The following is a 16,313-nucleotide window of genomic DNA, read 5'->3' on the forward strand; positions in this document are numbered from 1 at the left end:
GTACTAAGCTGATACGTTCCCAGCAACCATAATCTTATATCGACGAGAGACATTGGAATGGACCAATCAGCAGACGCTATTTAAAGTGACTCATCAATTATACTACATTATTAGACCACTTTGTACAGGAATTCATTTATCGTAATGTTGTTTTTCTTAATTTCACGGCCTTTGAGACTTCCAACAGTCATTTGTGCATGCCAGAAAGACAACTTTCGACGTTTTAGCATCGTGTTATGCATTTATTATTACGTGTGTGTGTGTGAAAGTGTGTGCTACATATTAGCTACATACTCTGGTACAGCGTCAATTTTCATTCTTCTGGACAACGTAGGACTTGCTGCTTCTAAGTATCGTTTTTCTAAAGCTTCAGTGATTTTATTTTTGTATTGTATGCACACGCTGCCGATTTGGAGTTGATTTTCTTTCCCTGTGTATTGTAGGTGTTGGGTACACTGGCATTCATGATGACCGCCTGCATGAAAAGTAAGCACGTTAATCCGTTTGTTGGATTGATTCGTAAATATAGTGTCAATGCGAATCAGTTGATGGCGCTATTATTGAAAGCTACGTTTAAGCTATCTCAGCAATCGTTGGTAAATTTCAGACTGAAATTCGTGGAAATAGCTCGACAAGGACTGGGTGGGAATGTTAAGGTAATTTTTGACAAAATTGGTCATAAATCACATAACAATGTTCATTAGTTTATTATGTAAATCATGAAGCCAATGTCTCATGGTACAATGAAATAGCATTATTTTGTGAATTACAGTTAAGCTTTTTGAGAAACGTGTCCTAATATTTCTTGAAAATTGCTATTTTTAGAACAATTCCATCGAACACATTTTTTTCACACTTTTTAAAACCCAGATTTTTTAAATAATTCAGAACAACAGAAAGTACCCCATCATTAACAATATATGATTTAGATTTTGGTTTTGAGATATTGCATAATATCTCTGCCATAGGAACGTGTGGTAAAAGTGTTATAATAGTGTCAAAATGGCGAGTTTCCACTAAAATACAATCAATTTCTCGAAAAAAAGGCTGGTGACCCCAACTTATTTTAGATCAATAGCCTTATATTCCATTGGAGTGCAGTTTACTCTAAAATGAATAAATTCTGGGTATTTCAATTTATGAGTAGGCTTCTACCTTAAATAAAGTCGAAGCATAACTGAGTATGCTATACAGAGGGCGCACTTTAGTAATAAATCATATTATTGTGCCAACGTTGTTACATAGATTTAGCTGTCTATGTCCACCAGTGAATTTAATTGACAATGTCCAAAATTTATTTCTGAAGTTCGCGTTGCGCGGACGACATTGGGTTCTAAAACATACTTGTTCTCAAGTCTACACTCACCAGTCACTTTCTGCAACAAATACACAACCTGAATTATGATAAGAAAATGTTCATTATTACTCCTCCCAGAAATAGCCTCAACATTTCTTGGCTTGGCCTTTAAACTTGGCAGACACTGGGTATATTTTCGAGAGAAAGGCCAAGGTCACAGTGTATGTTCGTTTAGTATACACCAAAATAGGCGAATAACTAGGACTAAATTTTGGCACAAAAGTTTCCTGTATGATTCGTATGACCTTATGTTTCAGTGTTCAGTGTCGTAGGGTGTAATCAAATCATTGAATCGCACGCACTCTGTTTGACTATCGAAGATAAACTTCACTATAAAACCAATATTCGATATGAAGAACTTTATATTTCCAGTACCTGTACAGCCATTAGACCCCCCTCCTTTTTTAATGTATATATGGGTCATTTAACGTGTGTTACCACTGACTCCAAGCGAATATCGAACATTACGTTCTTTCTAGAAGCGCTCTCTCAAAGCGAACAGCAATTCCTGGCAGGATCTATTGTGATAAATAGCTATATCCCGAACGCTGTAACTTTGAGGCAGGTAGTTTCTTAGAAAGCCCCCGCTGTAATAGCTTAGATGAGAATAAAATATTTTGCTATAAAACCCTACATGATATGTGCTACAGAGTAAAGTCTGCCACATTGAACGGGTGACGTTGATGTTATGTAAGTCTGGGGAAATAACAACAGTAAAGTTGAAATTATTTTTCGCATCGTTCAAGTTAAGGTTTGAGCAGTATTTAAATAAGAATATTTCATTTTCTCGAAATTTTCCGAGAAACAAAATGTAATGGAAAATTATAAAAATTTGCATTTTGCGCTGGTTTATTACTTTACTGTGCAGCGCATTGGTACAGATAAAGGGGTGGATGATTATACTGGGAATGAGTTGGGGTGGCTTACCTGAAAATACGGCAAAAAACAACACATATCTGAATTACTCATATTGTAAACAATAATGTAAATAGTAAAATTGTCTACATTATCTTGTTTTGACACTAATGTTCACAGCGTTATGAAAAAGTTCAGAGCATTTGCGGTACTGAGAGACAAGTATTGAGTCTCGGACTAATGATCATATTGATACCAATGGATTTCTTTAGGGTTTGAAACCTTTAGGCAGGATAGAGTTGATACTTATAATGGCGTTTATGCAGACACTGACATTAATGGATTTACTAATTCTAGTCGCTGCGCATAAGACAACAAAGCTTATTGTCTGAGTTGTTTATCGGTCTCCGAACAGTAATAAGAGTAACAATTGGAGTCAGGTTAATTAACCAGGCTGCAGTCAACCATGTTGTGATTATGGGCGACTTTAATTTCCCCTGGGATTTACATGTATTTGACCAGATGCTCGTGTTGATCTGTTTATGAATGTGATTCTATATGCTTTGTTGACCCAACATGTAGACTTTCCTACTTGCAGAGTCAATTGGTGAACCATAAATGTTTAATAATTCTGTCGGTGGTCTAGGTAGCAGTGATCATGTATTGGTGGAATTTGATGTGTTTGTAATAGAGTTGTAACAACCAGACATCTTTTTGACGCCACGAATACAGATTTCCACAAAATAACGGCTACGTTGTTTACTGGTGCCTGGTGTTATGTACTCGAAGAGAAACGGTCCGTGACATCGTGTTGTATCTTTCCAGCAACAGTTCCAAGTGCTTGAATAAACTACATATACACTTTGAATTCGGGGTGACATGATCCATAATTTTAGACTATCGATTGAGCTTGAGTTTATAGTGTTTGCTTGCAACCCATAGAACTGGAGGACATGCTTGTATACTTGACAAGCAAGGCTGTCAACTTCGTTCACATAACGCGAAGTGAGCATGTGGAACAAATTGCCAATTAGGGTGGTGAATGTAGAGACTGAAAACAATTTTAAGAATAACTATTAACCATGTATATATGAATATAATTAGTTTGTTTCTTGAGCCCATGGTATTTGTTTTACAGCCCATGGTATATGTTTTACAGCCCATGGTATATGTTTTACAGCCCATGGTATATTTGTTTTACAGCCCATGGTATATGTTTTACAGCCCATGGTATATTTGTTTTACAGCCCATGGTATATTTGTTTTACAGCCCATGGTATATTTGTTTTACAGTATACGTGAAGTGCAGGTTTATATAGTTACTCGGTAAATGAGAAGTATTCTTTGCCATCAGATCTACTATCTACCATTTTACTGAACTTGGCTTTTGTTGAATTTTTAGATTTTCATTTTTCATGTTCGTCAATTCAATAACGTTTTCAAATAGTTAATTCCCGATACAATACATTCCTAAAGTCGATAAACTTACAAGTGTATAAGTGCGATAACATTATCTGTGGTACTGGCCTTAACTTGATACAATGACAAATATCATCTTTGGGGAACATTGTACCATTGAATATCTTTTCCCATGCTGAGGATACTTATAATTACATGTTGATCGCGGTGATCTAACACCAACACAGTTTATGACGCTAGGTATTACCATTTTTACCCACATTTGAATGTCCAGGAAGTTGTGGTCTTATTTGAGAACATGTTCGTCGTTATTCTACGCGGAAAGAACGTTCATTTTAATATCTTATTTGGTATAGTGCAAAATAAAATATCATTTCCATCGACACCATTATCATTATCAACATCTACATTAGTCTCATAGTCGTACATTATTATTGTAATGTTAACTAAATTCAAAAATATATTTGAGAATTAGTTGAAAAATAATTAAAAATCACAAATGTATTCCCGGCAACAAAGCAATGACTAGATCTGTTATACCGATAATAATTATGTGTCGAGATTATTCCCACTGTGTTCTCTTGGGCGCATGCGTACCAAGTCATGCTCGCCGAATGACGAGATTTAATCTTTCAGTAATACCAAGAGCGTATTTCACAATAATGGCAGTGCATGCAATAAAATCTTGGCATTTGACCTGCAAGATGTTGCCTGTGGCAGAGGACGACACTTCTCTTGCATTCTTTATGAGAACACACGCGATTAATTACATTCTTGATATATCCATGACAACAGGATGAGCAAAATCATTTATTGAATTACATTTCTGGGAAACTAAAACTTATTTCAGGAATGACACGTGTGTAAACCGAAAGTAATACACACTATGTTTCATTTCTCACGGTTTAAGTCTCTATTTTCTGAAAGCTCATGTAAAGTATAGTACCATATTCACAGATCTTTGTCAAAGTCGTCCAGGTTTGAATTACAGGACTACAAAATAACCGATTGAAAATAATCGACAAAAAAATCCATGGTATATATGAAGTGACGTCAGGAAAAAGAGAGCACGTGCTGCTCGACATGTGACCCTCGAAGTATACCATTCTGAATCATAATAAAGTGGTGTAATTTGTGCCATATTTGATCGATTGGTAACTGTTATTTTATTCAAATATAAGCTCATTATATATGCCAAAACCCTTTTAAAGTTAAGGACATTTTTTATAAAACTCTTGATTCAATAGTTTGGGCGAATTAAGATAATGCCATTTTTAAAAGAAATCAGGGATAGTGAATGGAGGGAGTGGCACTTTGCTATAAAGATGTAAAAATTTGTAAGAGTTGTAAGAGTTCATTTGAAGGCTAAGTAATATTTAGTTTCATTAATCTCAAGTTCAACTGGATATATCATTGTAATATAATCACTAAATTTAGGATCGTAGAATGTTAAATTAGAAGATTTGGCTAATGATAATAATTATTATTATATAGCGCATATACCAAAAGTGTCATAGCGCTTGTGCGTTTTTGTTTTTAACTAATTTCTGTAAAAAATAAAACTGCCAGACAGCACGGGGACACAATTTGTTTCCACTTAATCGTTGATATTTTGCTGAAAAATTATGTTATCAGCAAAAATTGCTAGCATACTGATTATTTCATCTCCACGTGGAATTTTTTTTTTTTTTTTGAATAACTTTACAATTCATCAACATTTAATGATAATTTATTGTCTAATGATCTATTTCGTGTATATGTCTATCTTAAGCCAATATTCACTTTCTAAAAGATAACTTTGTCACAGGTATATTGAATTTTGGATTTATACTACCAATGCCAAGCAGATTAGGCATAACGGATGTATATGTTGTTAATTGCAGTCACTGATCCACATATCAACAGTGGATCAATAGAACAAGTCCCTGAAAATAAATTGCTCAGCGGATTCGTCGCTTGTAAAATTTTCCAATGTACTTTTGTGTTTTGAGTGGGAGTCCTGGAAACGGAAAGATATTCCAGAGAATGATTTTCACTTTTTTGAGAATCATTCATGATAGTGTTTATCATAAAATAATAAGTTTAACAAAATCGTTCGCTGCGATTTTTGTCAGAGCAAATTATTGTTGGTATTGGTATTACACGCGTTCCCCATGTGACTAAACAACAAGTAGTGTATATACATCTTGATCAAGTTCAATGGTTATGTTTTTTTCTCTACTGAATTAAATAAATTTGATTCACCAGAAAATATTAACCTGCATCAACTGCTTTACTTTTCGAATTTTATGAAGTTGAAATTATTCTTCGCTGACGAGTTGAATGTAAAATATAGTTGCAGTTGTCATATTCAACTTCTTTACAATATGTAACGATTGTATAAATCCAAGGACATGAGAGTGAGTAATACTCATGTATCTCTGGAATTCACTACCTTTCTTGTCAGCCTTGTATGTCGATCAACCCAAAATTATCTCTTAATCAAATCGTAGTTTTTGAAACTGAATCAAATAAGTCTTGTAATAAACTGAGCTGATTATAGAAATCTTTTAGAATTTACTGTCATTTATATTTAATTTACAATAAATGTATATGTAATTTAATTTGTACGCTGTCAATAGTCACAATGGATATGACAGAAGATAAACTGTCAGTGACGAGTTCTACCAAATTAGTATGAAAATGAATTAATTCGTCATTGAATTATTATTTATGCAATTAGTATTCATCTTAAACTCTGAGTTGTATTTGTCGTGACAGCGTGGATGACAACGGGCTGTATGAAATTATCCGTATTATGAGAGACGATGGTCGCACGATATAATGTTGATGTGATTAAAAGCGTCCGGTGTCACATTTTCTCTCTGTTTATGTAGTATGGCTGGAACTAGTAAGCCAACCTGGATTCCAATTGCACGACGACTTGATAATATCCAATATTTTTTATTAAATAGATAGATAGTTCGGGAGCTGCGATGTGAGGTAAGATGTCCATGTTGTATTGTTAAGTATAAAAACTGATTGAGATCTATAAAGTCATACATCCTGGACTACTATTATACTAATCTTATTGGGTTATCGGAACAGTGCCTTATTCCCAATTTCAACTCAATCTTTCTGTACAGACTAGAGCCATTCCAGTAATAAACTCACCATATAAGTAAGCATGGGATCATTTTTAATACACAATTAAACTTCCAGTGATGTAAACTACAAGTGGTTATACTCTTCTTATCGGAATTAGAGGAAATGGTGTGTTTTGATCCCATATGAAATCCATACACTATACACAGTACTTTAAAGACAGAGACAAGAAGCTGCCATTAATTTACGGCTGGGCCTTTTATGTATTTGCCAGTGTACTGATGTGGACTACCAAATACAGGGGGATTACTTGGTGCAGCATTATGTTTATCACTGGGTTATTTATTTATAATTTATAATTCATTGTTTATTTACATGAAATTCAACAACGCGCTGGGGGAATGAGATTATCTGCGTGGAGAATAAAGTTATGTATGCTCCCTCATGATCTGACATGACAAACATGACAAAATGAGGACCCCCCCCCCCATCGCATAAAGAACACTTTAGGATGCTAGCTCCCATACAAAACAGAAATTTGTAACGAATTTCGTTTTGAATTTAGGCCAGATATCAGATATCCAGAATTAAAATATTGTATGAAAAACTGTCTGTGTGATATTGCTATGACGATCCATGGCTATAGTTGTAAGAGTTGCACCTAAAATTGTTTTAGTGGGAATATGTGTGTCTCAAAGGATGATATTGAATTAGAAGATGAATGACCCTTCTTATCAAACGAGTAACATTCTTAATCTAATATACTCTGAATTATTCTGATGTGTTAAAAATTAGTAAATCAAATGTTTATCTAAAAAGACTGCAGTTAGATACTAGCTTCCTGGTGAAGAATACAAGTTACTGGGTGGCAGCGTGTCTGCTCAGAAATGTTATATATAATTAGTCTATATTGGAATGCCGATACTATATTGAAAAATATATCCCAAACAATTATGTTGTCAATAATAATAGGTATACTGGTAATTTTTATTAAAAATGAAGTCAAATTTGAAAGCGAATTTGATTTATCCAAAAAATGTTCAATATTCCCATTTGATGTATACCACTTCTAGAAAAGATGACATCACATTTTTGTAGCCCCTCTTTAATAGTATACAAAGTACATATTATTTTATTATTATTATTATTTTAGACATCTCTTTGGTTGAACATTTAAATGGTCCAGCAATAAGTCTAGTTTTGTAGGCTTTTCTGTGGGTTTGAGTATTCTATATAAGTTGGGCAAATCATCCAATACTTTTTTGAGTGGAATGTTAATATATTTCATTATTGACCTGTAAATAACAAGACTTTCATTTTATCGTTGGGTATTAGGTTGTAAGTAGAATTATTATATCGAGTAAGTCCAAGTTATTCAATAAGATACTCATAATAATATAAGGTTAATACGAAGATACCTCAAAATATGCACGAAGACAGTACAGCGGCAGTATCGACCTTTGCGCTGAGGAGGTCGATGCGACAGCGTACTGTCTGAGTGCATACTTTGAGGTATTCTCGTAATACCTTATTATTATACATCTTTTCCTGCCAAGGATACATAATGGGAATGCTGAAATCAGTGAACTTCTTTGTATGGAGTCCGGTCAAACCCCCGGGTCAAACCCTGGTGGCAGCCATGTTTGTTTTTATAATTAGAACACGCTTACGCGCGTAATCATTCCATATTTGGAATTCGCATTTCCTAATATGGTAGGATGAAAATACGCCGTAAAATACCGCAAAATTGCGGCACGCTAAAACTGATGGCGTTACGGTGAGAGATGTATAATAATATAATTTACAAAGAAATACTATGTTGATGTTAGCTTTGTCTGCAGTGACAATAACATATCTAATATGGAGATCAGGCAGGCACTTGAGTGCATCAGTATATTTAAGGCGGCAATATCTGTAACTATCGTTCTGTTGTCTTGCTTTACTTTTAATAAAACATTTCTTGTATCATTATGCTAATGTATAACGGCCATCGTCGAGATGTGGACATATATATAAGAGCATATATACATATACCGGGGGGGGGGGCAAGGGTTATTTTCGTTCAACGTAATTGCAATATTTTTTTGTTCGTACAACGTAAATAGAAAAAATAAATTCCGTAATTCTGTAATCACAGGCTAGACGTACAACGTAATCAATCAAATATTTTTTTCGTACACTGTAAAAATGTATCATTTTTCTCGGTACGTACAAGAATTTACATCCAAATGAAAAAATCGTTAAAAATAATCCAGGGAAATGACATTTTAGAAACTGTAAAACGGCTAGATGACACAGTTCACTGCAAAATTGAATGTCAAGACGTAAAAGGCTCTCTAACCGAATGAAGAGCATTACGAGGGTAATATGCGCATGCGTCTCCACACACGGCGCAGTAATGGCGGAGAATTTGAGTCGTAGAGCTCTTCGGACCATTCAATGTTCCATTTTTTAACACTGTAAACTGTAAAAACGCCTTTTTTCCCCTTGTAAATTGTACAAAACCCTTTTTATTTCCCGTAAAACCGTACCAGCTACCCTACCCAGTGGCGGATCCAGCAAAATGTATTGGGGGGGTCCAAGCTTCGCTTAAGATATACGGAGCGTAAATCGCAGAGAAGCTATGCGTAATCCAGATGATATGAATCGTCATGCGTTTGGGAGAGGCCATGGCCCCCTGGCCCCCCTCTGGATCCGCCACTGCATATACCGACGTTGTACATTGAATCACTTGCAAGTAAAACAAAGATGGCCGTGGGGTTACGATCAGGTCTACAGAGGGCGTCATCTATTAAAATCCTTTTTTTTCGAGCAAACCGCAGGACGAAATGTCAAATACGTCGCCATCATGAGAGGCTAAGCTTTTCTCTGACGGCCTCTCACTGATGGTTGTATGTGTCACTTGTGCCTATAATAGTATATGTCGCGTGCCATAACTTTCTACGAATCACGAGAAATTCTGACTACTCGACCCTTAGTTTTCATCGCATTTTATGTAACATTAGACTTGTGCCGGGTCACTTTGCCCATGTATTTATGTCTAAAACAATATTTGGTAATTTTTTGTGGTTATATTTTAACCAAAAATTGTTCAAAATCACAGCTATAGCCTCTTAATTATATGGATTTCATTTCTGTTTCTTGTTGTATCAATACTTGAACAGCCTTGAACATGGATGTAAAGTCAATTCGTCGAATTTAAATGCAAGTGTTCTTGGTTCATAATTAATTTGTTTTGTTTTGTATATTTTGCAGGTTGCCATGGTTCTGAGCACGAGGAGCGTCTTTTCATGGCTTTAATGAGTAACTACAACAGCTTGATTCGTCCAGTGAAATTTCCCAACGAGATTCTTAATGTCACATTTGGTTTGTCAATATCGCAGCTAATAAAAGTGGTGAGTTGTACTAACTACTTGTTGTATGCGCCTACTCCGACTTGTGCAACCACAATTTCTCTGTTGACATGCCTCGATCGAGAAAAACAAAACAAAATGAGTAGTAGTTTCCTCAAAATACATCCTTACTGCCTTTCTAAACTTAGTAGATTATTTTATCAACGTATTTTTTCTGTTGTTGTTTTTTTAGGATGAAAAGAACCAGATTATGACAGCCAGCATGTGGGTTAAGCAGGTAGTATATTGGCACTTATTTAAATCATAGTTAGAGCGCATGCGCGCATAGTACAAAGTTTATGTCGTTTACCTAATAACCCTTGCCGATTTACCTCCTAACACAACCGACGGTTCCATTTTGTTTTCTTAGCAAAGTAGTGAATCTTTTCTAATGACAAATATATCTTCAAATTGTCCTGTTTATTCACTGAATCGGCCATATATAAAAAACTGTAAGTTCAGAATTACTAAATTGGCCGGCTTGTGACAGGAGTGTTTTCTCACTTGGTTGTCAATTGAGATAACTATGATGTGAAAGCGAATGGGCATGTACCATTTATTTGCATGCAACGAAAGATGTGTTTCCATGGCAACCTATACATTATGTGGTGCGATAAATCATGTGTTGTAACTTTATAATTACAATTATCCTAATTATCAGAAAACAACGAAACTGCCTGAACTAAATTTCCAAAGTCGGGCATGTGATACATGTGGTATCATCAGTATAAGCATGTTCGCCAGCCAAAGTTTATTCGACTATCGTCTCACCGCTATGCTGTACCTTGGCAGTTCAGCGATGTACTTTAAATTGTGCAATTTTTGGTAATTTGACATAACGCCATTTTATTGTATTTCCATCATTGTCGTAAGCTCCTCCAAGTCCCTCTATCATAGACAGAGATAGAGGGACTGTGGCTCCGTAATTCTGATTTGACGCCTGTTTTAGAGTAGCGTGCAATCAGATATATCTATTCTACCCAGATGAAATACGCGATATTTCGGTAGAATCACGCATCGGTTCAATAACAAAAAGTATATAAAAGTATTTTCATAATTAAGGTCACTTTTAGAATAGTGAAGTACATTCATCGGATCGTTCAGTGTGTATGTCGAAACTTAGTTGCTACAGGTCGGTGAAACGTTAGTCAAGGCTTGTCTACAAATTTATAATTATTCGAAGTTTGCTGAATGTATAATAGCTTGGTTCCATTCTAGTAACTGATGAGACCCACTTAACCTTTCTTCAACATCACTCCGGTATCCTCCAGGAAAAAGTGTTTTTGTTTTTTTTTTTGTTTTTTTTTTCTCAGGTATACTCAATGTTTTTTGTAGATTTAAAAGAGTTATTTTATTTCAAACAAAAGCTGTCTCACTTAAAGCGGGGGAGTCGTCACCTGCGCATGCGTCAGATGGCCATAGCGTGTCATTGTTTACAAACAAGCGTCTACCCATGAGCCTTTGCGTTTTAGCGTGTGTTGCTTGGGACTCAATTCCCGCGCATGTGCAGGTGACGACTTTAGACATACAAAACATATGGAGCTCATTTGGTGGTGCATCTATATAAAAATTGAGATTGTCGATTCCTACAAATAGCTTGGTATTACTTTTGAGAGTAATGGGAAATTCAAAGTTGCAATTTCAGCACTTCAAGCCAAAGCACAACGGGCATTATTTAAAATATATAAAATGTTGTGGGTTTATAGAGACTGTCATTCTGTTAAATTAGCATGCAAGTTATTTGGTTCTCTTGTAAAGCCTATTGCCATGTATGGTTCTGATGTCTGGGGAGCATTTAACTTTGATATCAGTAAATACAACATTAATAGTGCAAATGACAAATTCATTAATACCTTGTTTTCAGATAAATTAGTTTTTGAACAAATGCAAATCAGTAAACAGATTCTGGGAGTTCACAGAAAGGCAACTAATTTGGCATGCAGGGGTGAATTGGGTAGATACCCACTTATCATTGATATTTGTATTAGTATGATGAAATACTATCAAAGATTTAGATGTGGAGATGTTAAAAACACTATTCTCCTTGGGGCTTGGAATACAAGCAATTCAATAGAGACTGGTCAGTGGTTTTGATTTGTTAAAAAATTGTTAGATATTACTAATTTAAAACCAGCTGACATCAATAATCCAAGTTTTGATAATCAGTTCAACACAAAATTAAAGCAAATTTATTATGACAAATGGTATAAGGAAATCAATAAAATAGCACATAATAAATTAAAAACATATAGTTTATTTAAAAATGACTATGCAATGGAGAAATATTTATGTGACATTAAATCGGCAAAACACAGAGTGGCAATGACTAAGTTTTGCCTGTCTGTACACAAATTACCTATAGAGCAGGAAGGCACAAAGGTATTCCTAAAGAGAACATATTTTGTACAAAGTGTTCAAATAATGAAATTGGGGATGAGTTACATTACATCTTTAATTGTAATAATAGCCAAATTAGTTATTTTAGAAATGATTTTTTTACAACTTTATGTATGCATCAAATCTTGAAATCATAGGGGATGACAATTTATTTGCAGAAATGTGTTCAAGTACCGATAAATTTATAATTTATATATCTTATCTTATCTTATCTTATCTTATCTTATCTTATCTTATCTTATCTTATCTTATCTTATCTTATCTTATCTTATCTTATCTTATCTTATCTTATCTTATCTTATCTTATAACATTTGGAAAGATGTACCACCGGGGGTCGTTTATAGCATCAGTTACAAACCAAATAGAATTCATAATGTCATGTGATCATAGTATTAATACCATGTTTGTTTTTCACCAGAAATGGCGTGATTTCCAGTTGGTATGGGACCCCGATCAGTTCGGCGGTCTCACTGTCTTGCACGTGCCTTCCAATATGATATGGATGCCTGATATAGTACTTTATAATAAGTAAGTATACGAGATAATAGAACGAGATAATATAATATAATATAATTCATACTGTGACCGTGACGTCATGTGTACTCTTATTATAATATATGCCATGTCGTTACTAGCACTCTCATGTTACCCGAAAATGAAAAAAAAAATCAATATCCTCAATAATTTACATTCACAGTGCGGATGGTCCATATGACGTCACGATGATGACGATGGCGATTATTTACAGTGATGGGACAGTTTACTGGGTACCGCCTGCGGTTTACAAAAGTTCGTGTCAAATCGACGTGGATTACTTTCCCTTCGATGAACAGCACTGCAGAATGAAATTCGGTTCATGGACCTACGATGGGGACCATGTGGACCTGGGTGCCATATCTGATAAAATAGAACAGGAAGACTACTGGGAGAACGGGGAATGGGAGATTGTGGAAACGCCTGTCGAGCGTCATGCTTTAAAATATCCGTGTTGCGCGGAAATCTACGTGGACTTGACCTTCACGATGGTTCTTCATCGGAAACCGTTGTTTTACATCGTCACACTGGTGTTACCTTGTTTACTAATCTCGGTGTTGACGGTTTTCGTGTTCTACATCCCGTCCGACTGCGGTGAGAAAATCACGCTGTGTATTTCAGTATTACTAGCACTTATTGTGTTTCTACTGCTGATATCGGAGATCATCCCACCCACCTCTAAAACAATTCCTCTCATCGGGATTTATTTACTCTTCACGATGGTGTTAGTCAGTCTGTCAATCATTGTTACCGTCATAGTGCTGAATATTCATCATCGTACATCGACCACTCATACGATGCCTGAGTGGGTTAAGAGGTGGTTCCTACGCCGCCTACCATCACTGCTGTTCATGCAGAGGCCACGGTATAACAAGAAACGTGCACATGGTAAGTTGAAGGAGGTATTAAGGCAGTCTAGATCCAATACAAGTCAAAGTGTGGCGGTTTGCTGTGAACCTCTTTCTAAGCCAATGAATGGCGACCCGAGGTCACAATCTATCCCAGTGCTTCTTGCGCAAAAAACGCGGGAAAAAATAACCCCGTCACTACGCGAGGAAATAGAGTGGAGAGAGCGTCACCGGATCAAGCATGAGCGAGGTCACGATAATGATGGCAATAAAGAAGAAGATGATGACGATGAAGCTTACACAATTCCATTTGAATTAAAAGGTGCAATTGGTCATATTAATTACATTGTGGAGCATCTGAAAGAAGAAGACAGGGTAGAGGAGGTACGTCTTTAATCAGCATTTTGCGTGGGACTTATTTTCTAAGAAATTATTTGTCAGTTTTAATAATTTAAAGTTCTCCATCTCCAACTCCACCTTTGGGACCCTAGTAGCTAATGACATTTCTGTTTAATGTGAACACGTTCCGGACAATTATTTGTAAGCTTGGGCGGAGCCGGATGGTCGTGTGTACAGAAGTAATCAAATAAGCTGTGCAAAAAGCTCATGCGAGGTTTTTCGAGTGGGTGGGTAACTGAAATACATTATTGGTGAGTGGGCGGGTAACTGAAATACGTTATTGGTGAGTGGGTGGGTAACTGAAATACATTATTGGTGAGTGGGCGGGTAACTGAAATACATTATTGGTGAGTGGGCGGGCAGAATTTTATGCGTATGGGTAGGGTGGGGAAATGCATCATTAGTGGGCGAGTTTAGGGCTGGGGAAGTACAATATTGATGAATTGATGAAGAGAATGTTTCGTATTTTGGTGATATAATATGATATTAGGGCACGTTGATAAAGCATATACACAATTATCTTAATTTTTCAAAAGAAAATGCTGTTCATCATTTTTTTGAATTTTTGGATTTGTTCATGATTTGAATGGAAGTATTTTCAGTGTTTTGCAATGAGATTTATTTGTATTCCATATAATAATTATATGATTGTGTTATCTGTACACAGATAAGCGAAGATTGGAAATTCGTTGCTATGGTGATCGACAGAATTTTTTTATGGTTATTTGTAATAGTGTGTATCAGCGGTACGTGCTCTATTTTACTGGATTCTCCGGTGATCTGGGAGAACGGCACGGAACATAAACGTTATCAGCCGGAAAAACCGATCATTCAAGTTGTAGAAACGCCTCCATATCAACCACAAACTACTTGAAATAACTTACGATGTAGTGATATCTTCGTAAGCCAGACATTATCAAGATGGTGCTGCTGGTATATAACTTATATTACCCAAAATGCATAGCGAAATGACTTCGTCGACTGTTGATACTAGACCATGTTGGCACCACCTGACTGAATTTTCTATACGCCGTGTTAAATTTTCCAAATGCTGGTTTTACGTCACGTCATAGCATCACGAGTATATTATGATACGTCGTTATTATTCTATTGATAAAAACACTATTTTTCACAACAACCTAGCTTACATCAGCTACAAAATTATTGTGAATTTCATCTCGATACATATTTATTATTTATTTATTATTAAGTGGTTGGAAGGCGGTGCGCAATGTCACCGATATTCGTTTTCTCAAAATGATCTTATGAAAAAAACACGTTCTTTTCTACATGGAATAAAGATGTATTTTCATGTGAATTTTTAGCTCTAGCGCAATGCTTTGGTTTTAGATATTTCTCAATAATACCACTTATAAACTCAGGTGGCTCATTGTCCAAAGCGGGTTCGTTTTTTATAGATTCATATTTTCATGACGTGAATCGCATACCCTGTGTTTTTTTTTTTTCAAACAATAAAACCATAACTCACTGGTGTGCTACAATGCATTTGCACACACAATATTGCTTTAATAACTGGGTTACGGGTAACAGAGGTCATTAATAATCTAATTTTAATTAATTAATTTCAAGACTCATTTGGTACACTTTGCCAACACACCATATACTGTTTTGTACCGCACAATTTCAGGATAACTTTTTTATTTGAGATGAGTATGCGAAAGCTGATAGATGATCAAAGTGCCCCCCCGACCCATTAAACTACACACGACCCAGTACCCTACTCGAACCCACGCTGTCACACAGTTCACAACACACAGTTAACCCCACTCCCATCTAGTTCGTTCGACCCCACCCAGTCCACCCGTTTTTCATAATGTTGTCCCACTCCCATCCAGTTCACCCTACTCCACCCCAGTTCAACTTACTAGTGCCACACTTTCAACCAAATCACACCCAGTTCAGCCCACTCGAACCCAGTTCAGCCCACTCACATCCGGGTTCATTCAATTGAAATGTGCGGTATGAAATGATCGTTTCATATATATATGGTAGTGTAAACAAAGTCA

The 16,313-nt window shown here is 35.9% G+C and overlaps 1 protein-coding gene across 1 annotated transcript; it reads left to right on the forward strand.

The window, feature by feature from the left end:
* The first annotated feature begins 467 nt into the window (after positions 1 to 467).
* LOC100376843 (neuronal acetylcholine receptor subunit alpha-3-like) lies at positions 468 to 15,604 on the forward strand. The gene is made up of 6 exons (XM_002740834.3): positions 468 to 642; positions 9,971 to 10,110; positions 10,301 to 10,345; positions 12,924 to 13,033; positions 13,203 to 14,271; positions 14,954 to 15,604. Exons 1-6 carry the CDS (start codon positions 468 to 470, stop codon positions 15,158 to 15,160), a joined length of 1,746 nt encoding a protein of 581 aa, XP_002740880.2. The 3' UTR covers positions 15,161 to 15,604.
* The last annotated feature ends 709 nt before the right edge of the window (positions 15,605 to 16,313 follow it).

This window comes from Saccoglossus kowalevskii, chromosome 16, assembly GCF_978046115.1.
Source record: "Saccoglossus kowalevskii chromosome 16, keSacKowa6.1, whole genome shotgun sequence".
NCBI lineage: Eukaryota > Metazoa > Hemichordata > Enteropneusta > Harrimaniidae > Saccoglossus > Saccoglossus kowalevskii.

Excerpts from the sequence above, each read along its gene's own strand:
- LOC100376843 (XM_002740834.3), top strand. The coding sequence starts at position 468 with ATGACCGCCTGCATGAAAAGTAAGCACGTTAATCCGTTTGTTGGATTG. Across the intron at positions 10,111-10,300 it reads TATCGCAGCTAATAAAAGTG|GATGAAAAGAACCAGATTAT; the intron begins GTGAGTTGTACT and ends TTGTTTTTTTAG. Across the intron at positions 14,272-14,953 it reads AAGAAGACAGGGTAGAGGAG|ATAAGCGAAGATTGGAAATT; the intron begins GTACGTCTTTAA and ends ATCTGTACACAG.